Raw genomic sequence first — 23,078 nt, 5'->3', positions numbered from 1 at the left:
TTCAGTCATATTCAACTCTTTGCGACCCCATGGACTGTAGCCCACTAGGCTCCTCTGTCCAGGGGATTATGCAGACAAGAGTACTGGAATGGGTAGCCATTCCCTTTTCCAGGGAATCTTCCCAAGCCAGGGATTGAACCCAGGTCTCCTGCCTTGCAGGCAGATTCTTTACCAGCTGAGCCAGCAGGGAAGCCTCTTCAAAGGGCTCTCATTTCATTGGCTCTTGTGAGCTTCACACCATTTAACAATGTGAATGGGTAGTGGGTAGGCTGTGGGTTGGGAAGTCAAGACAAGTCCTACAACTAATCTATCCCAGGTCAGCCTGAAGCCCAGATCCCCTGATGTGACCCTTCAGCCAGTGTTCTCTCTGCTTTCCCTTATGTGGTCCAGAGTGAAGCAAATTAAGGTGAAATCTTGAGACACTGCTGTTTTTTTAGAACTCCTAAGATTAGAGCAAGGTTGGCAGAGATCATAAGATCATAAACCCAAAGTTGTGTTGATACAGTAGAGTGGATTTGCAGGGAACCTGAGCTATTCAGTGTAGCTGCCTACATGGACCAAATTCATTTTCAGTTAATTTTTTTAAATATTTATTTATTTGATGCTGGAGATGGTGTGAAGGAAAGGGAACCCTCTTACACTGTTGGTGGGAATGCAAACTAGTACAGCCTCTATGGAGAACAGGGTGGAGAGTCCTTAAAAAACTGGAAATAGAACTGCCATATGACCCCTATGGAGAGCAGGGTGGAGAGTCCTTAAAAAACTGGAAATAGAACTGCCATATGACCCAGCAATCCCCCTGCGGGGCATACACACCGAGGAAACCAGAATTGAAAGAGACATGTATATCCCAATGTTCATTGCAGCACTGTTTACAATATCTAGGACATGGAAGCAGTCTAGATGTCCGTTGGCAGATGAATGGATAAGAAAGTTGTGGTACATATACACAATGGAATATTACTCAGCTATAATAAAAATATATTTGAGTCAGTTCTAATGAAGTGAATGAAACTGGAGCCTATTATACAGAGGGAAGTAAATCAGAAAGAAAAACACCAATACAGTATATTAATGCATATATATGAAATTTAGAAAGATGGTAATGACGACCCTATATGCAAGACAGCAAAAAGACACAGATGTAAAGAACAGACTTTTGGACTCTGGGGAGAAGGCGAGGGTGGGATGACTTGAGAGAATAGCATTGAAACATGTATATTACCATATATGAAATAGATAACCAGTCCAAGTTCAATGCATGAAACAGGGCACTCAAAACCGGTGCACTGGGACAACCCGTGGGATGAGATGGGGAGGGGGGTGGAAGGGGGGTTAGGACAGGGGAGACACATGTACACCCATGGCTGACTCATGTCAATGTATGGCAAAAACCACCACAATATTGTAAACTAATTAGCTTCCAATTAAAATAAATTAATTAATTATATATATTTATTTATTTGGCTGTGCCGGGTCTTAGTTGCGACATGCAAACTCTGAGTTGTAGCACGTGGGATCTAGTTCCCTGACCAGGGATTGAACCTGGGCCCACTGCATTTGGAATATGGAGTCTTAGCCACTAGACCACCAGAGAAGTCCCACATCTGCCAGTGATTTGATCCATGGTCCTTATTGATATCATGGCATGTTTTATTTGGTTCAAAATAGATGTGCTTCATTATCAATGTGTGACAATTAAGTCTATAATTCAGCAAGATTTATTGAACATTTGTGCCCAGGTCTACTGGATTTGTTGAGATATAAAACTAAAGCATCAAATCTAGTTCTTGCCCTCAAGGAGCTTATTGCCTACACAGAGTGTGATTGAAGAATTCACATTAAAAAAAAAAAAAATGCTTCCATAGGTTAGAAAACAGAGACCAGAAAGAAGTGGAGTTTGCAGAGAAGGCTTCCTGGAAGAGAAACATCTCATAAAAGCCTTATAAGATGAACAGGGTTTGAGCTGGTGGTTGGTGAATGTAATAGTGAGGCCAAGCAAACAACTATAGATTCCACACACACAAAATCTCAATAGCTTAACAACATAGTAGTTTATTTCTTGCTCACATCACAGTCCAATAAACGTTTCCTGTGGGACTGGAGAAATCCCCACTCCTAGCAGTGACTCTGGAACCAGGCTCCTCATCCAGAAGCTCACCAATCCCTTAGGCTCGGAGTCCTCCACTGGGCACTCTGTATCCAGCCAACCAGCCTAGGGGGAGGGGTGCTCTATAGAGGAGCTCAGCAGAAGTTTTTATCACCTAAAAACCACAGGGGGCCAGGTTTAGAACTAGCATATATTCTTTCTTCCTACACCTAACTGCAGAGGAGGCTGGGAAACATTATCTAGTTCTGTTCTCAGAAAAATAAATAGGATGATCCAAATACATAGCACTGTCTCTGTCATACTAAAGAGGGAGTTTTGCAAAACCAATACAATATTGTAAAGTAATTCGCCTCCAATTAAAATAAATAAATTTAAATTAAAAAAAAGTAAAGAGGTAGTTTTCTGAAGGAAGGGTGAAGAAGACAAGGGTGGCAGAGCAAGAGAAAGTCAAATTCAGCTTGGACAATTTTCTGGTTTAATTTGACAAAATTTGATGAACTTGTCACAAATTCTGAGCTTTGATCTTGGTGGGAACAAAAGAAGGTTCATTCTTAGCAAGTATTATATCACTAGCCATCCACTCATCATTTTCCCGTGATGACAGTCATAGCTAGATTTGATTATCTTTGTTTTCTCAGCACTTAGAAACCAGGACATAACTTTTTAAAAATAGAATTCACTGTTTTAGAGCAGTTTCAGGTTCACAGAAAAATTAAGCATAATCCTTATACCCTGAAACCAATCTGTCTGATACTCTTAATAGTGGAAACATGCTATTATACTTTTGTCCAAACTCAGACTATGTCCAACAGTGAGAGTGAGCCCTAATGTAAACTGGTTTTTAGGTGATAATGATTTGTCAACGTGGGTTCATTAATTGTAACAGACTTACCAGTCTGCTGCAGGACCTTGATAGTGGGAGAGGTTTGGGGGGGTGGGTAGAGGAGGCTGGGGGTAAATGGGAAATCTCTGTATCAGTACATAACTTTTCATGGCTGTGCTGTACTGGTTATTAGATTTATTCTAGGCTCATGGATCTTGTCTGCTCACAGCCTCTTCACTGACAATATATTCCTCCTGATTGTCCTCTAGCAAGCAGCATAAATTGGCAACTCAGGGAATAAATCCAGTTCAAAGATATGATTCATTTGGCCCACACTGTGTCTTTATTTAAAAATAAATAAATGTTGAGTGCATTTAGGTAGGACATGCTGTCTTTAGTTAACCTTTGTTTCCCTAGAACCTGTATAATCTAACACCTGACCTAACTTACTAACTTATGTCACCCACCTGTTCCCTGATGATATATGAGTTTGTGACCCTTGTTTTTGAGGTCTCCTTTTTATTTACTAGATCATAAATAATAGTCAAGTTACCAAAGTCCCCATCACACGGAAACTAATTTCATGAGACTCACCAGCTCTACAGGAATGAAGCCACAGAATACCTTTGAAGAATAATCCTAAAGAGGTCCAAGAGATCTACAGAAATAACAGAATTCTTACCATTTGAAAGAAGGGTCATGGTTCACTCTGACAATCTAACAAAAGCAATGGAACATCTTCTTATGGTGATACTCATACACAAAACATTTTGTAGATAATTTCATGGAGTTCTTTGATCCTCTGAAACAAGTCTGTACACTGCCCCTGTGATAAAGTGATTGATAGCCCCATTTAGGCTTCTTGGGATAGTGATGAAAAGAATGGACATTAAAGTCAGACAAACAAGGACTAAATCTAGCATTTTCTGGGTAGGCAACCTGGAGTTAGTCATTTGACCTCTGAACATCTGTTTCCTGACATGTATTAAGTAAGTGAAAGTTATTCAGTAGTCGTGTCTGACTCTTTGTGGCCCCATGGACTATACCGTCCACGGAATTCTCCAGGCCAGAATACTGGAGTGGGTAGCCTTTCCCTTCTCCAAGGATCTTCCTAACCCAGGGACCGAACCCAGGTCTCCCACATTGCAGGCAAATTCTTTACCAGCTGAGCCACAAGGGAAGCCCAAGAATACTGGAGTGGGTAGCCTATCCCTTCTCCAGTGGATCTTCCTGACCCAGGAATCAAACCGGGGTCTCCTGCATTGCAGGCGGTTTCTTTACCAACTGAGCTATCAGGGAAGCCCTGACATGTAATAGGTGCAAAATAAATCCTGAATAAATTAATAAGTGAGGAGAAAAACAGCTTTCTCAGTAAACTTTTAGGAAAATAGTGGTGGTGGAGGTGAGAGAGTTCTTCATTCACTCTGCCTTGCCCTGAAGGCTCAAGCTTTGAGAGGATCAGAAGCCACAAAAGAGAAGACAAATGACCTTACCTGTCTTTCCCTCAATCACAATTCTTGGTCAACTGGCCCACCTATCTTATAATGTCTCTGAGTGCCTTCTGAGTCTTGAAAGAAAAGACATATCAGTCTGAATGCTTATCATTTTTAATTTGCATTTAAATTCCTTGGAAATTGACCTTTACTGTTTAGAATATACTGTAACTTTTTTTTATTAAATAGTCATGTGATTAAATACCTCACACTGTTCTCTAGTCATGTAATGTTACAGTAAGTTTATTAGAATCTCTTCTTGAGGAACTCCCATTCTCATTGTTAACCACACAGTGAAATCATCTCAGCTGGTCATTAAGCTCTGCTTCCTTCCAACCCTAGTAACATCCAGATATGTGTAATCTCTCCAAGTTCTAGAAGCTCCATTTAGTGTCTACCTAGCAAGATCACTTAATAGGCTTATTGTGCAGAAGTAACTTGGCCCTTTCCGATCCCAGTAGGTAATTATAAGTGGACAGTTGTTAGATCAATTGGGAAATGGACTTTTCTGCTTAGTTGAGAATTGCCTTATAGACCACACATATGATGCCAATTTTCAGAGAATTGAAATGCACATAAACAAAGCAAAATATTTTAATCTCTCTTTGATTTAAAGGGCACTTTACAACCTCCTGGTTAATGTCAGCTACACAATTCGGTCCTCTCAGTATTGGAGATTTAGCTGATGCCATATTTGCACTTAAGATATTTGCTGAAAGTTTATTTTGATCATTTACCTCTGTCATAAAATTAAAGAGCAGATTGTGGCAGGGGAAAAAAAGCAGTATTTCAGTTTTCTGGTTGCTAGGGCTATAGATGGAGAGAATTTTATGACTACTTTCCAAAGCTTATATCGCGCAAGAAGGTTCATTTTTAATACAGAAATAATAAAAATGTAGGTGGCCTCAACAGCTGTAATTTTTATAAATTAAATACAGAGATGCCTTCTGCCAACATTTGAAATTGGCACTCTGCACAGCCCAAAACTCTGATCTTCGCTGTTATCTAATTTGGGATTTTAGCTACTATTTCCAGGCTATTAACCTCCACATCTGGACTCCTAGTGATACCACATCAGGCAGCCCCTACTGCTTCACTATCGATCAGCAGCAGCCTCTTCCCCAACAGGTGATAAATTTATTAGTAACTATCCAGGCTGCCCCAGCTTTAGGCAATTGCCTTCTTAAGAATTATAGTATTTATTCATTGGAGGATAATAAGACAAGAGAAGAAGTCAAATACTTTCGCCCGTTAATTTGCAGCTGTTTCATATAGAGCTATGCTTCACAGAGAAAAGAGCCTGCAGTTCAGATATAATGTCCCCTACTTTGCATAAGACACTGTGAATAATTTTTTTTTACAAGATGCACTTTATTTATGAGCAGTTTCCTCCATAGAAAGAGCTGGTTAGGGCTTAATGCTGATGAATGGAGACAGCACCATTCACACTTCCAGGTTATGGTCTGTCAGTGCTTTCATTATATGCACTAATTTACAAGGATTTATTTATTTTCTTACAAATGTAAAAATGTGCTCCAAGCTAAACATGCTGTCTGGGCGCCTGAGTGCAGTGCTTTCCTTGGTGGGGGTGGGGTGGGGTGGGGACTCAGCTGTCTTGTCTTGTTCTTCCCACCGCCACCCCCACCCACCCTGCATCACCGCCAAACCTTGTGGTAATAGCACAGATCTCTGCGTTTTTGCTTGCTCTAAAAATGAATCCTGGTTAACATTTTAAACCCTGGAAGTGATTTTCTCAGTGCCCGTTTAAATCCGTTCTCATTCAAAGACTGTGCCTTCCATTGTGTTTTAAGTGCTAATGAAAACCCTGTCAAGTAAGCACAGCAAGGGACATGACCCTTGGAACAAATTATGCCCACAACATTGGGTAACAAATTTTGGAAAGCTGGGTATAACTATATCAAAATCTGAAAGTCATATGGATTCTGCAAGATCTTGCTGGCCCCAGATGGCTTTATGTGATCTGAAATCACTCACATCCCCATCTCCAAAGAATAAAACTTAAGATATACTGGGCATGAGCCACCGCCTCCCACTCAGTCTAACAAACAGTAGTAGATCATACTGCATCATCAGCATCCCTGGGCTATAAGAATACTCATTATGTGAGATGACCCCTCCCCCCACCCTCCTGCCAAGTAATGGCAGAAATAATTCTCTTTTTTCTTGCCTGTGATTTCATTTGGTTTTTAACCTCAGTGAAAATTAAAAACCCCTTAAACTTCGCCAGTGAAGAGTTTGTAAAACTAATTGTTTGAGGAATTTGTGTGTGGGGGTTGGTTGGTGTAGGAAAATGAGAGGAAATGAAAATATGCACATATAAAATATGCCTAGATGCCTTAAAAAAAACTATTGCACAGTCCCTCAAAACTCTTTCTACTATTTCTTTTTCAACTCCAAATGTCAGTATAACCCAATTAAATTTAATTAAAGAACCTCCAAAAAAGGAGTATTTTGGAATTTGGACAGTGATAAAAGAAATTACTACACAAATATATGAAAGGAGAATATCCTACAAACCGTCAGCCAAATAAGCCCTGGAGGCCAACAGTAAGTATTTAATAAGCCTCATCTGTGGAGTTCAGCTGAGATGTACAGAGAGAAAGCAGTTCAGTGTTTAGAAGTCCACAAAAATTAAAAGTGGGAAAACAATGTAAGTCCAAGATTATCCTCCCCAGAGCAGGACAAACTCCACCTTCTGATGGGGATGAAGAGTGTAGTCGTCAAGAAACAGAATGGTCCGCCCTGATGTCAGCATCAAGACGTATGTTCCTGTATTGCTAGTTTCTGTAGGAATACACTTATTTCTCTATACCTTTTGGGAATCTGTTTCAATTTTCAGGGATTTGATTCTCCAAGTTTATCACCTCCCAGTTAGAGCGACACTGAGTCTTACTGTCCATGTACATGGGTTCTTTGTCCTTTGATTCTTATAGAACTTGCACAGTGTTTGATGTGATTTCATAGACTTGAAGCATATCTACTCTTAGCCTTTCTCTCTCCAGACTTGATTCTTGATCTCTCAATCCATCCTTTTATGACAGCCAAATTTCCAAGTTCACATTCTGTGATGTTGTATACAGAAGCCGTAGAAAGTGATCCCAAATCACAGTCCTGCCACACACCAGAGCAAGCATTCAAGAAATTGATTTTGATAAAACACAAAAATAAAAAGCAAAGATACTCCTTGGTTCATCTTCAGTCCAGATATTCTGGAGATGAAAGAAATGTTCATGTACCGTCATCCTTTGACCTGCCCCAGTCTTAAAAGTGTTTTATTAAAAAAAAAAAAAAAAACACCTCCTTAAAGGTCTTTGTTGAAAGTGAAAATGTTAGTCATTCAGTTGTGTCCAACTCTTTGTGACCCCATGGACTATAGCCCATCAGGTTCTTCTGTCCATGGAATTCTCCAGGCAAGAATACTGGAATGGGTAGCCATTCCCTTCTCCAGGGATGGAACCCAGGTCTCCCGCATTGCAGGCAGATTCTTTACCATCTGAGCCCCCAGGGAAGCCCATAAGGGAACTATGGTCTGTCAAGGTCTTTATGCCTCCCAAAATAATAAAGGGACTTATTGACATGGAATTCCCCTTGTCTGGATGTGCTGGTTTCCTTGGTGAACTCACCAAAACATAGATGACTTTAGAGGCATTCAGGGAAAGTTAAAATGAATCTGTAACTTCTATAGATCTTAAGGATTAATACTTCATGAAGAACATCAGGATTAATCAAAGTACATCATAAAGTCAAGCCTTAATATTAGCCTCCTGCCAAAGAATTAGCTCATCTAAAAGCAGTTTATTAAGCTGGGTTTATAAACTGTCTTGGAGAAGGCAATGGCACCCCACTCCAGTACTCTTGCCTGGAAAATCCCATGGATGGAGGAGCCTGGTAGGCTGCAGTCCATGGGGTCGCTGAGGGTCGGACATGACTGAGCAACTTCACTTTCACTTTTCACTTTCATGCATTGGAGAAGGAAATGGCAACCCACTCCAGTGTTCTTGCCTGGAGAATCCCAGGGACGGGGGAGCCTGGTGGGCTGCCGTCTATGGGGTCGCACAGAGTCGGACATGACTAAAGTGACTTAGCAGTTAGCAGTAAACTGTCTTTAGATGAGTTCACTCTTTTCCAGGAAAGTTATTGTGAGTGTGTGAGTGTGTGTGTGTGTGTGTGCATACGCATGCATGAGCACTGAAGGGATATGCTTGTTATCACAGATCTTCCTAACTTTAACATACAGTCTGAGTTTCACAGGGTCTGAATAAAGGAGAGATGGGAAAAGATAGACAAAGACTAAATTGTAGCCTAGTTTTAAAGTAATATCATGTGGTTATTTTCAAAGTAGCAAGGGAAACAGGAGTTGAACGATATGTTCTTTATCAGTGTCTGACTCTCTTTAAATGCATTATGTTATTAGATATTGATAACAGCCTAGGTGTAGAATAACCAACTCATGCCAGTTTGTCCAGGATTGTCCCACTTTGCCTCATGTGTGCATACCTGCTCAGTCACTTCAGTCGCATCCGACTCTTTGCAATGCCATGGACTGTAGCCTGCCAGTCTTCTCTGTCCATGGGTATTCTCCAGGCAAGAATACTCAAGTGGGTTACAGTGCCCTCCTCCAGGGCATCTTCCCAACCTAGGTATTGAACCAGCATCTCTTATTTCTCCTGCATTCGCAGGTGAGTTCTTTACCATTAACTCCACCTGGGAAGCCTGAACCCTGCCTCAGTCCCAAGCAAACCAGGACAGCTGATCACTTTAGCCAAGGAAGGCAGTAGAAGGTGTTTTGAGACCAATTTCCAGCATGGTGAGAACTGCCACCACCACCACCAAGCAATTCTACACCAGTTGGGCGTACAACAATTTCACTCGATTCTGACACGATCTACCAGCAAATAGCATCAGATCCTACAGCTTAAGGTGTCGGTCCTGCAAGGCTGCCTCCCCACCACTTCAGAGGCCAGTCAAAAGTCCAGGTTGTCACCTGTGTTCCTGACAGAATTGCTATGGATAGGAGGGTCCAACACCTCCCTTCTTGGGTTCCATTAATTTGCTAGAGCAGGTAACAGAACTCGGAGAAACATTTTATTCATTAGATCACTTGTTCATTATAAAAAGATATAACTCAGGAACAGCCAGAGATGCATAAGGTAAGGTATGGGGAAAGAGTGAGGAGGCTTCCATGCCCTCTCTAGATGTGCCGTTCTCCCCACATCTCCATGTTCACCAACCTGGAAACTCTCCAAACCATGTCCTTTTGGGTTTTTATGGAGGCTTCATAATCAGTTCAGTTCAGTTCATTCACTCAGTCATGTCCCACTCTTTGCGCCCCCATGGACTGCAGCACTCCAGGCTTCCCTGTCCATCACCAACTCCCGGAGTTTACTCAAACTCATGTCCATTGAGTCGGTGATGCCATCCAGCCATCTTATCCTCTGTCGTCCCCTTCTCCTCCTGCCCTCAATCCTTCCCAGCATCAGGGTCTTTTCCAATGAGTCAGCTCTTCACATCAGGTGGCCAAAGTATTGGAGTTTCAGCTTCAACATCAGTCCTTCCAATGAACATTCAGGACTGATTTCCTTTAGGATGGACTGGTTGGATCTCCTTGCAGTCCAAGGGACTCGCAAGAGTCTTCTCCAACACCACAGTTCAAAAGCATCAATTCTTTGGCGCTCAGGTTTCTTTATAGTCCAACTTTCACATTCATACATGACTACTGGAAAAACCATAGCCTTGACTAGATGGACCTTTGTTGACAAAGTAATATCTCTGCTTTCTAATATGCTATCTAGGTTGGCCATAACTTTCCTTCCAAGGAGTAAGCATCTTTTTATTTCATGACTGAAGCCACCATCTGCAGGGATTTTGGAGCCCCCAAAAATAAAGTCAGCCACTGTTTCCCCATCTTTCTGCCATGAAGTGATGGGACTGGAAGCCATGACCTTTGTTTTCTGTTGAGCTTTAAGCCAACTTTTTCACTCTCCTCTTTCACTTTCATCAAGAGGCTCTTTAGTTCTTCTTCACTTTCTGCCATAAGGGTGGTGTCATCTGCATATCTGAGGTTATTGATATTTCTCCTGGCAATCTTAATTCCAGCTTGTGCTTCATCCAGCCCAGAGTTTCTCATGATGTACTCTGCATATAAGGTAAATTAGCAGGCTGACAATATACAGTCTTGACGTACTCCTTTCCCAATTTGGAACCAGTCTGTTGTTCCATGTCCAGTTCTAACTGTTGCTTCCTGACCAGCGTACAGATTCCTCAAGAGGCAGGTCAGGTGGTCTGGTACTCTCATCTCTTTCAGAATTGTCCATAGTTTATTGTGATCCACACAGTCAAAGGCTTTGGCATAGTCAGTAAAGCAGAAATAGATGTTTTTCTGGAACTCTCTTGCTTTTTCCATGATCCAGCGGATGCTGGCAATTTGATCTCTGGTTCCTCTGCCTTTTCTAAAACCAGCTTGAACATCTGGAAGTTCACGGTTCACATATTGTTGAAGCCTGGCTTGGAGAATTTTGAGCATCACCTTACTAGTGTGTGAGATGAGTGCGATTGTGTGGCAGTTTGAACATTCTTTGGCATTGCCTTTCTTTGGAATTAGAATGAAAACTGACCTTTTCCAGTCCTGTGGCCACTGCTGAGTTTTCCAAATTTGCTGGCATATTGCGTGCAGCACTTGCACAGCATCATCTTTCAGGATTTGAAATAGCTCAACTGGAATTCCATCACCTCCACTAGCTTTGTTCATAGTGATGCATTCTAAGGCCCACTTGACTTCACATTCCAGGATGTCTGGCTCTAGGTGAATGATCACACTATCGTGATTATCTGGGTCATGAAGATCTTTTTTGTACAGTTCTTCTGTGTATTCTTGCCACCTCTTCTTAATATCTTCTGCTTCTGTTAGGTCCATACCATTTCTGTCCTTTATCGAGCCCATCTTTGCATGAAATGTTCCCTTGGTATCTCTAATTTTCTTGAAGAGATCTCTAGTCTTTCCCATTCTATTCCTTTCCTCTATTTCTTTCCAATGATCACTAAGGAAGGCTTTCTTATCTTTCCTTGCTATTCTTTGGAACTCTGCATTCAGATGGGTATATCTTTCCTTTTCTCCTTTGCTTTTGGCTTCTCTTCTTTGCACAGCTATTTTTAAGCTATTTGGCTTTTTATGGAGACTTCATAATCATAGTTGATTAAATTATTGACCATTGGCATGTGAACTCAATCTCTAGCCCCTAGGTCAGGAGGGGGCCTTCAAAGTCTTCCACTGAGCTTTCTTCCTTGACTCATGGTATAGCCCCTCTGTTAGGTCTCCAGTAACATGCTCAGATAAGAGCACCCTGTGGCAACCATCAGTACTATGAAACACTTGCTGGACAGCTGTCGTTTATGGAAGCAGAGACCTGAGTCCTCGGAGACTGGTCGCATTTCTCTCACTATGGGAAATTCTAAGAGTTTTAGGAGCTCTGTGCTAGAAAAGGGAACAGAGACCAAAATTTCCTTATTATATAAATCACAGTCTCACAGGCAGATAATCTTTTCCATATTTTACCAAAGAGGAGGCTGAAATTTTCCAAGACGAAGGACTCAAAGTCACTCAACAGTTGTAAGTGGTGCATTCAGTATTAGAACCCAAGCCTTCTAACTGCCTTTATATAGTTTCCAAGAAACCAGACTTTAATTAACACAGTGTGTAAAACTACTGTGAGAATTTTATTGACTTTTATGTTTTCTAGAAGCTTAAAATTTCCTTTTGTGACACCATAATTTTGCTCTCCAGCCCCCTCTTAACAGATAATACAGAAAAAAAGAAAAAACTCAGCCCAGTTTATCAGAATTATTACAGACTCCGCCAGCTGACTGTGAATTGATGAAAATAATTTTAGTGCTTTCCAAGTCAGTTATTTCTAACGCAGCTATGAAAATAAGCAGTGGCCTATGCATCTGCACTCTGAAAGCAGTGTAACCTACACTGCCTCCCGTTTTTTCCCATCTGTCTTAAAGAGGAATTTCTTTTTTCTGTTTGTGGGGCTGAGCAAGTATCAGGAGAGTGAGTGGCAATGTAAACCTGGACAATGAAATGATGAGAGCTGGCTTGATCTCCACGTGTTACACTTTGTCCTTTCTTTTCAATACACGAAGAAGTGAATGTGTGTCCACACAAACCTCTCCCATTACTGTCTTGTGTGTCTGAGCAAAATTGAACCCATATGTCTTTAAAATGCCTTTTCATTTCGATGGCTTCTTTGAACATACTGATCTTGGTGCAAATGTGGCCCTTTGGACTACTAATGCCCATTTGCTCTTCCCCAACAGGCATCACAGTCGATAGGCATGGATTCATTTACTTTGTGGATGGGACCATGATTCGGAGAATTGATGAGAATGCTGTGATCACGACCGTCATTGGCTCAAACGGTCTGACTTCCACACAGCCACTGAGCTGTGACTCAGGAATGGACATCACTCAGGTAGGCACCACTGGTTTTCAAGCGCTATCACCATTTGGCATCATGGAAATGGATAACAATTTTCTCATACAGAAATTAGGTAGAAAGGAAGCCTGGCGTATCCGTTATAACACCAGATAGCAGAAGTTTCTCTTGATGTAAGTGACTTTCTTCCTCCTCTGAAAAACTCCAATTGAGAGAAAAGGGAAAACTAGGATGGGAGTAATGCTAGGCGGAATGCTGGCATGAAAAGTAAAGTCCAAGTCTGAACCAACTAGAGGATAAGACCAATTTCATTTATTGAATTATTTTCCAAGATATCTAATTTTATTCTTTTTGAATAATTCAGTAACTCCCATTTGGAAAAGCACTGATTACTAAAGTCTTTAGAAATCTTTTTTAATGAATATATGAGCATGACTTCTTATTCATGTGTATGTAAATAGCTGTTTCTAGGGCATTATTTTTCTTTTTTAAGTAAAAGCAACATTCCCTCTGAGATCTATTTTACATTTATTTAGGAAAGCTTTTTTGCCAATGAGAATAAAAGGGAAATTCAGTGTAGTTCCCATCTGAGTCCAAAGTTCTGATTTTACAAGAATTCTAGAAAATCAGGATTAGACAGGTAGAGATTACAGAGCATATAGCACAGTCCCTGCACCTTGTGAATGACTGTCTTAGTTTGCAGACACAAGAGGTTGGTGTGTTAAATGAGGGAAATAGACTAGACACTCATCAAAGGAACTTTCAAACTAACTTCCATGAATCTATGACTCTGATGAAGTAGATTACTTATCTTCTCATATGGATTAAAATAGAAGTTGAGAGTTTTAGAATTGGTGTATCAGAAAGAATGGTTTTGACTGTAAGTGATCAGACAAAGTGATTTCAACAAGAAGGTTTCATTGACTCACATCGTGAGATGAGCAGAAGTAGGCAAAGATGCCAGCAGATCACGTTGTGTCACATTGACCAGAATTAAATCACTGGCAGAGGGGAAACAGGTTTCCAAAATGGATTCAGACCCTCTGGAACTGGGGCAGCCTCCCTGAGCGTATTGCTACCTAATTCTAGAACCCAAATCAGGGTTCTGTTAGCAAGGAATGAAGGACTGCTGTTTGGTAGGCAACCAGCCATAGTCTCCATAGTTAGGGTACCCCTGCCTCACCCCAGTAACTCAGAAAATAGTCAGAGTCAACTACAAAAAATAAAATAAGAATTGGAAGGCCTGGAAAGGTGACAAAAGGAATGGACTATCTTTGAGATACAAGTGGATCAGGCTATTCTGGAGCAACCTAACTTTCCATGATGCAAAATCCTGCAGGAGGCAAGCAAGGGGAGCCATTTATGGCCATGAGGAAGGTTGTGAATGTGTTTATATGGAGGAGAGGGATGAAAGAGAGAAGGTGCACGTATATGATTCACTTGTGGGATATTTTTTACTTAAAATAGAACACAGTATTGCAATCAGTCAGCTGTAGACAATCTATCTGTTTCTGTGTGGCAAAGTTATGCTGAAAAGAGAGTTCTTTGTCTACATAGAGCAAGCACAGGATCGTCATCACCACGAGAAAGGTTCTTTTCCACATAACAATTCACAAGCCATAATTGCCACCGTAAAAGCTACCTCACCCCTTTCAGACTGTAGCCCACTGAACAGGAATCTGGTAACCAGGAGACAGACTTACAGTTTCTCTATGGCACTTCACCCCAAGTCTCAATTTCCCTGAAAGGAACCCCTGACTCCCCCCTTCCCTTTTCCTTACATAACCTCAGCATGAGAAAAACAGTTGGGTTTTTTTGGGGGGTGTGGGAGATGGAGAGTTGAGTGGGGTAGGAGGGGGTAGATGCTAGAAACCAACAGGACAGCCTAGGAGAGAAATCAGGCTTCATGGGACTTCCCTGGTAGTCCAGTGGTTTTGGCTTCATGTTTCCAATGCAGGGGACACAGGTTTGATTCCTGCTCAGGAAACTAAGATCCTGCATGCTGCATGGTGGTCAAAAAAAGAAATCAGGCTTCATGTCCAAATTATTTAGCTGCTATCTCCACTGCTGTCCATCACTTCCTGTGGTGGCCTTCAAACACCCTAAAGAGTAACTAGCATCTTTCTTCTTAGGCTGGCGCAAGACAGTCAGGCCAGACTGATTTCTCCTTAAGTGTCCACAGTATAACCTTCCAGTTTTATTAGGGGCCTGCTTTTCAGGGTCCCAGTCCTTCCGTCTGGAATTTCCACTGTTGGTCCAAATCCCCTTTTCCACTCTCCTTACACCTTACCTCTTCATGGACCCCTCCCTGACAGTCCTAATCCTGACTGTGGTCTCATTCCTTTCCTGAAATTTAACATCACTACATTTACTGTATAATCTGCTCTCTGTTGCCAAGCTGTGTATCCAACTGTAAAGAACTGTATGTAAAGTTCTTTAGACAAGCACGGTAAGTGCTCAGCAGGCACAGTTAACATACATACCAATACCAAAGAGATACTATGATGCAACAAGCTTGAAGGAGTAGTGAGAGATGAAGCTGGAGGGTAAGTGGGGATAATGTGGTAAATGACCATATAAGCATGATCGTGTTCCAGTTTTATCCAGTGGACAATGGGGAGCCAATGACAGCATTAAGCAAGAAAATGTATTTTTAAGATAGTCTTAAACATGAAAATTCTTTTTTTAAACTTTTATTGGAATATAGTTGATTTACAATGTTGTGCTAATTTCAGGTGTACAGCAGAATGAATCAGTTACACATATACATATGTCCACTCTTTAAAATTCTTTTCCCACTATAGGTCATTACTGGGTTTTGAGTAGAGTTCCCTTTGCTATACAGTAAGGCCTTATTATTTACACACACACACACACACACACACACACACACACTGGAGAAGGCAATGGCACCCCACTCCAGTACTCTTGCCTGGAAAATCCCATGGACGGAGGAGCCTGGTAGGCTGCAGTCCACGGGGTCGCTAAGAGTCGGACAGGACTGAGTGACTTCACTTTCACGCGTTGGAAAAGGAAATGGCAACCCACTCCAGTGTTCTTGCCTGGAGAATCCCAGGGACGGGGGAGCCTGGTGGGCTGCCGTTTATGGGGTTGCACAAAGTTGGACATGACTGAAGCAACTTAGCAGCAGCAGCATACACACAAACACACACATTATATATATATTTTTTATATGTGTGTGTGTGTGTGTGACTGTGCACACTAAGTCACTTGAGTCATGTCGGACTCTGCGACCTCATGGACCACAGCCCGCCAGGCTACTCTGTTCATGGGATTCTCCAGGCAAGAATACTGGAGTGGGTTGCCATTTCCTCTTCCAGGGGATGGTCCCAGACCAGGGATCGAACCCATGTGTCTTATGTCTCCTGCATTGGCAGGTGGGTTCTTTACCACTAGCGTCACCTGGCGGGATTATCAGCTTAATCACATAGTAAGAGCAAATAAAGGATTGAGTGAGATCTTCCAGGGAGGGGATGTAAGGATAAAAAAAGAGAGAGAGAGAGAGAGAGAAGGCTTCAGACCAAATTCCAGCCATATCAATATTCAAGAAAAGGCTAAGGAATAGGAACCCACAAAAAGGAAACTGAAATAAAGAGACCTGACAAGTAAGAGGAAAACAAGGAAAGTGTGTGGTCAGAAAACCCAGGGAAGTGAGCTTTTCAAAAAGAGGGGAACGATTAATATCAAATTCTGCTTATAGGTCACTAAAATTAGGTATTTTTTTTAAGAAGCCATTTGGTTTGACGGCAGTTGTGACTCTGATAAGAGTGCCTTTGGTAGAGTGCTAATTAATTGGAGTTGGATGGCAGTGTTAGAGTGGGAGGTGAGGAAATGAAGAAAGTGAAAATAGATCACTCTTTTGAGATGTTGGGCTCGTAAGAGGAGGATTTGGCATCGAAACAAACCAGCTCCCAGGTGCGTGCGAGTAAGAACCCAGGTGCGGTACAGGTAGACAAAAGCTGCAAGACACTGAAGGAAATCCTCTGGGTCAGAGTGTCGACCAGGAGGAAGCCAGCATGTGGCACAGCTCATCCTTTGTGGCCAGAGCCTCCCCTGTCTGACAGGGGTGGCAGATCGGGGGCTTAGGTTTAGCGTGACTTTACTTAAGCACATGGGCTGTGTTGAGCTGGAGGGAAGAAAGCTGAGTAGGGAGCTTCATAACACCTTCCAAGAGGAAAGCCCCTGTTGTTTATAGTAGTACTTACAGTGATCCAGCTGAGCTTACACAGTTCTCAGTTTTATATTTCAGTAAATCAAAATATATTGATGGGTGAGGGTGGAGACAGATGTCTAAATGAGAGCACACAGATTCTGCTGACAGGCACAGGCAGGAGAGAAAAGAGAGGCCTGACTGCAGCATGAAGATTTGAATCAGACCTCATGAAGAGCTTACTGATTCTAAGACTATGTGGCAGCATCATACATTATCGAAAGACTTTATAGAATCACCACCTTTTGAAACTTTTAAGGCAAATGTTGGATAGCAATCATCTATGAACACTTGGAATACAGACCTCTCTGGATTCAGGAAGATGGATCAGCTGTTTTCTGAAGATCCTTTACAACATCTTGAATGTTTCTCTACAGAAATATAACCCAAATGCAAAGTTCCTTGTTACTTTTCCTATATTTCAAAACCAAAAGGTCCTGGGACTTAACCCTGGAAGTCCAGTGGTTAAGATCCATGCTTTCACTGCCCGGAGCCCAGTTTCAATCCCTGGTTGGTGAACTAAGATCCCACAAAAAAGAAAAAGGTCCCCAACAAGGGCAGTCCCATTCATGCTAGCAGAGTACCTCTGGAATCTAAGAGGTGATGCGTTGGTCTTCTGTACTTCTCTGAGACAAACCTGAGCCCCTAGAAAGAATCAATCCTCAGAAGATAATGAATGTCCTCCCTCTAGTAATTCTAATAATACCTGCTACCACTTATTGAGAACTTACTATGTGCCAGGAACTATGCTAAGCATCTTATTCACAGTGTTCCATTTTGTCTCCACCAGCCTTAGGAGGTAGGTGTAATTATCCCCCATCTACAGAGAAGAAAACTAGTAGTCAGAATGATGACGTATTGTATAAGAGCACAGAGTTATTAAGTGATACAGCCAAGATCTGAGCACAAGCTTTCTGATTCCCATGTGCAGTTTCCCCACTTCTACATTTTCAGTGACAACTGGAGATGACCAGATATCATTGTATTTAGTGGGTGACAAATGTCATTTGGTTGAGGAAGATGCTGTTTATTTAGTGGCACTTTAGGCAATAGTTTAATAAAATCTAATCATCTCAAGAAATGGAATTTGCTTTGACAATAAAATCAGCCATTTGTTCAAAATCAATATCCTTTTTCTGATTTACTGAAATGCGAAACTGAACTCTCAGTATAAACTCTGAAGCATAACTGCCCATTGTAAGCACTGCTATAAACAACCAGGCCTTTCACTTCAGGAGATGAGTTGATTATGAAGAGATCAGGCTCTTTATTTCCATTGCTGCTGCTGAATCATCTAGCTCTGGTAACTCACTTGCATCTCGTGCCTGACTAGAACGGAATTGGGAGTTAGACCAAGTCTCTTGGTGCGATAACAAATTTGAGAGTTGATTTGCTCCTTGGATCCAGCCTAATGCTCTCCCCCAAACCAACCCAAGAGAAGATACACAGGCAATGTAGGCCTCTTGTAGGCAGATAATCCTCTTTACCCACTGTCCATAATGTGCACACTTTGAGGTGTTTGAGTATCCAGGATGTAACCAGTCCTCTCTGTATGCTTGTTGGATCATCTTCATACTACAGAGTGGTTCCCCAAAGCACTTACTTGTCTGATGGGCCTAACAAGTGGAAGGAGGTTCATGCTTCATGGTTATGAAAGAAGAACAGTATCTGGTTCTTTGGAGGAACCAACCTTGACCCCACACATTCAATCTATTGAGCTAATCTACTGGGAATTCTCCTCCTCTCCCCAGTCATTCGCTCCAGAATATTCCAACAATTCAGTAATAGTGAGATTATTGTGATATTATTAATAGAATATTAAGCCAGCCTCTCCTCAAATGCCTCTTGGGATAGGAAACTCTTTCTCCATCGAATGTCTCTGACTGATGGAAACCTCTTCTGGGATCCCTTTAACATTAACTTTTTCATCTTCCTTTAATTTTCACCATCTAGCCTTTACTGCAACTCTTTAGGCCTTGTGGTATGAATTTAATCTGTCTTCTAGGAAATAAATATATTTTTGAACCAAGTACTATGCTTAGTGCTTTCATATATATTATCTTCTTTAATCCTCATGGCAATTTGTCACGAGAAGTATTATGTTCCTCTATTTTTAATCAACACGAAAAGCAAGGTTCAGAGGAGTTGAGAAACTTAGTGAAGGTCATACAACCGATCAGTGGCAGAGTTAAAATTTGAACCTGGTCGACCTGATTCCAAAGTTCACATTTTTTTCACCAAACTACTATATCAAACCACTTTTTCCACCTGACAACCTTCTCAATGCATGTGATCAACTCTCTCAGACCTCCTAAGTCACATCCCTGGTTCATTGAACAACACTTCACTTGCCACAGTATTGTTTCCTTCACCATTCTCCTCACTCTTCTCTGAATGTGCTCTCATTTAACTATATTTCTTTGCAAGTGAGGCTTCCAGAAATGAATAAAATAATCCAGATGTGCTCTGACTCAGTCCGAGGTAAAATGGTGACTGTCACAACCCTTTTTCTCTACTCTCTGTTTCTGTTCATTTTGCCTGGGGGTTTTCAGAAGGTTTTGGCAAAGAGCATTTACTTCAAACAAAAGAAGTCCCCATTTATAAAACTGATGCCAACAGCAGATTCAAACAAGTAGTATCCTAGAACCTTCTCTATTCAAACTCACTCCCATACAGTGGGACTTTGTATGGCGACCCCAAAGTCACTTTTGAAAAATGTTAGGGAAATAAAGAGCACAGGTTAAGAAACCACAGTCAAAGCTGTGTTGGATTTTTGGTCACTTTTGACATACGTTGTGATTATAGAGGGACTTCCCAGATGGCACAATGGTAAAGAATCTACCTGCCAATGCAGAAGACTTAGGAAACATGGGTTTGATCCCTGAGTTGGGAAAGTACCCTGGAGAAAGAAATAGCAACCCACTTCATTGTTCTTGCCTGGAAAATTCCATGGACAGAGGAGCCTGGTGGGTGGGCTACAGTCCTTGGGGTTGCAAAGAGTTGGGCATGACTGAGCATGCATGCAAACACATGATTATAGAGGACTAAAAATTCACATGTCTCTCATCCCCATCTCCTCACCCTGTACTTACAAATTTGATTATTTGCTTGTTTTGACTGTAAACCCTCACTGATAATTATATTTTACACTATTGTTCAGGATATAAATTGAAATAAAAATTTCAGGAAATAATACTTACTTTTACTACACATGCATCATAATACAGGATCTTCTGTTAGTTTGTATTCAATTCCAGCTCATTAGATTCAGTCCTCATCTTTGTTTTCTGCTACCATCCAATATCTTCACTCCCCTTCCTCGCCTTGTGTCACCTATAGATTTGAATGCTTTCTGTGTCTTCATCCATGATGAAATGTATGGATAGATAGACCAAGGAAATTGTGGCACCATTTGACTAGTTATCTCTTAGATTGTGAACCCATCTGTTTGAACTATCACCTGTAGGGTATAATTCATAGTAGATCAGGAAATCAATATGATGGCCTATGACTAGTTCTTAAGAAAAATAAAATATAACACAAAAATTCAGAGTGCATCATTTATGGTAAGTGTAAGTAAGTATTGTTTCATAAAACTTATTTCAATTGTATATCCTGAACAATAGTGTAAAATATAATTCTTACTGAGGTCATAGTCAAAACAAGCTTGAAAGCCACGACCCTCACCCATATTTCCCCTAACTTGTCACAAAGGTATCATGAGAAACCTTACCAAGTTGGTAACTCTATTTAAAAGGAAATAAGAGGACTTCCCTGGTCATCCAGTGGTTGAGAATCCACCTGCCAATGCAGGGGACGCAGGTTCAATTCCTGGCCCAGAAAGATTCCACATGCTGCAGGGCAACTAAGCCCATGAGCCACAGCTACTGAGCCCATGTGCTCTAGAGCCCAAGCTCCACAGTAGGAGAGGCCACCAGGAGAGGCCCCACAATGAGAACCGAGCACCACAACTGGAGCACAACTAGGGAAAGCTTGCATGCAGCAACAAAGACCCAGCACAGTCAAAAATGAATTTGTTTTTTTAAAAAAGCAACTTTATAAAAAAAAATAAGAGAGGAAATTAGAATCCCTTGACATAATTTGTTTTGAGTCATAGTATCCAAAAACACCACTTCCTCATCTAAGAACTAAGAAAAAAACTGTTTAATAATGCTTTCCTAAAGCAACATCCTTGGAAGGAAAGTTATGACCAACCTAGATAGCATATTAAAAAGCAGAGATATTACTTTGCCGACAAAGGTCTGTCTAGTCAAGGCTGTGGTTTTTCCTGTGGTCATGTATGGATGTGAGAGTTGGACTATGAAGAAAGCTGAGCACCGAAGAATTGATGCTTTTGAACTGTGGTGTTGGAGAAGACTCTTGAGAGTCCCTTGGACTGCAAGGAGATCCAACCAGTCCATCCTAAAGGAAACCAGTCCTGGGTGTTCATTGGAAGGACTGATGTTGAAGCTGAAACTCCAATACTTTGGCCACCTCATGTGAAGAGTTGACTCATTGGAAAAGACCCTGATGCTGGGAGAGATTGGGGGCAGGAAGAGAAGGGGACGACAGAGGATGAGATTGCTGGATGGCATCACTGACTCGATGCACATGAGTTTGGGTGAACTCCAGGAGTTGGTGATGGACAGGGAGGCCTGGCGTGCTGCAGTTCATGGGGTCGCAAAGAGTCAGACATGACTGAGTGACTGAACTGAACTGAACTGAACTGAAAGCAACATCAGGTCCCCTCCTTGTAGTTTGTGGAGCCCATCTTTGGATTCTTCTTGAAGTCAGACCTATGTGTAATGACCTGTAATCTTCCAGCACACCTTCTACTGCCCAGTATTACTCAATAATCATAAAAACTTGTTCTAAAAACTCATTTGCAAGTTCTAAGAGGTAACTCTTTCTGTCCAGAAAAACTTGAACTCAATTTAAAGAATTGAAAGAATTTGATGCCTTTCCACAGTCCCTGCACCCATCTTGGACTTTAGGAACTTAGAATCAGTGTTCTTTGTGGCCATTCTCTTTAACAAAGAAAGCAAAACTTACCTCTCTCTCATCCGTCAGCATTATACCACCTGCCCCAAGCCTCAAAACTTTGCCTCCCTGGTAGTCTTCAGCTCTCTATGTGCCTGAAAAAAACGTATTTTCTATTTTTCTTTCAATTTTTTTTTGCAAGTTTCAGATAAACTAACCACAGCTAGATAGAAGGGAATCATAAAGCCTCCTCTTCAAAATCTACATGTCAATTCAATTTTGTACAAGTGGATTCAGCATTTTCTGTTATTTGAAAAACTACATATAATAACATGGAGGCATGAAAAGTTACAGCAATCCAGGGAGAACAAAGAAAAGAAACAGTAGGTTTAGTACAGAAAAGGCACCTTCTTTCCCCTTTTTAAACTCTTGCCTAATATCTCTCATTGTCTCTTCTTCAGTCCCCTGCCAACCCTTTCATGTCTACAGAATAGCCTTCATCACCCTGAGTGATACAGATGATATTGAAACTCAAGTTCTTCAGGGGTTACTTGGCTTTCTTTGTGCACTTCCATCACTCTCCATGTGCACACTGAAAGAGAACAGAATTAGATCTTTGGAATGAAGGCCATTATAAGTGAAATTCCCTACAGGGACAGACTTCTGAATTTTGTGAAGCTCCGTAGGGAATCAAGAAAAATCTGAATTATAATAAGTTTGCTTGAATAAAGGGATTTCCCAGGGGAGGGAAAAAAGAAAGTTTATTTTAAAAGTTCTTGCCACCAGAGATGAAAATCTCACCACCTCCACCCCCAACACACCCTCCCAATGATTCAATGACTACAGAACCTATCTTAGAGCCAAGAAAAAGTCTGTGGCCATGCTGCAGAGAAAATAGACCAGGGACATGTAGTAAAAGGAAGGAGTAGTGCTTCAGATAAACGGCAACACAAGGAAGATGTAAGCAAGTTTTCTGAAACATATA

The 23,078-nt window shown here is 41.4% G+C and overlaps 1 protein-coding gene and 1 long non-coding RNA gene across 3 annotated transcripts in view; one reads left to right on the top strand and one right to left on the bottom strand.

Moving 5' to 3' along the window:
• Positions 1–23,078, top strand: part of TENM1 (teneurin transmembrane protein 1) — a 670,347-nt gene that overhangs the window by 585,902 nt on the left and 61,367 nt on the right. Inside the window, exon 24 of the mRNA XM_055565537.1 lies at positions 12,764–12,918. Within this exon, the coding sequence (XP_055421512.1) occupies positions 12,764–12,918 (155 nt within the window). The remainder of the gene's footprint in view (positions 1–12,763; positions 12,919–23,078) is intronic.
• LOC129640311 (uncharacterized) lies at positions 2,039–5,520 on the bottom strand. Of its 2 annotated transcripts, XR_008708743.1 has the most exons (4): positions 5,471–5,520; positions 4,427–4,500; positions 3,616–3,759; positions 2,039–2,264 (listed from the first exon to the last, which is right to left on the bottom strand). It is a non-coding gene; the product is annotated as an uncharacterized LOC129640311 (long non-coding RNA). The 2 variants fall into 2 exon arrangements; XR_008708742.1 differs by lacking the exon at positions 5,471–5,520 and having other exon boundaries at positions 4,427–4,780.

Source organism: Bubalus kerabau, chromosome X, assembly GCF_029407905.1.
Source record: "Bubalus kerabau isolate K-KA32 ecotype Philippines breed swamp buffalo chromosome X, PCC_UOA_SB_1v2, whole genome shotgun sequence".
Classification (NCBI taxonomy): domain Eukaryota; kingdom Metazoa; phylum Chordata; class Mammalia; order Artiodactyla; family Bovidae; genus Bubalus; species Bubalus kerabau.
The sequence above is the reverse complement of the archived record's forward strand: the minus strand, read 5'-3'. Positions and strand labels throughout refer to the sequence as shown.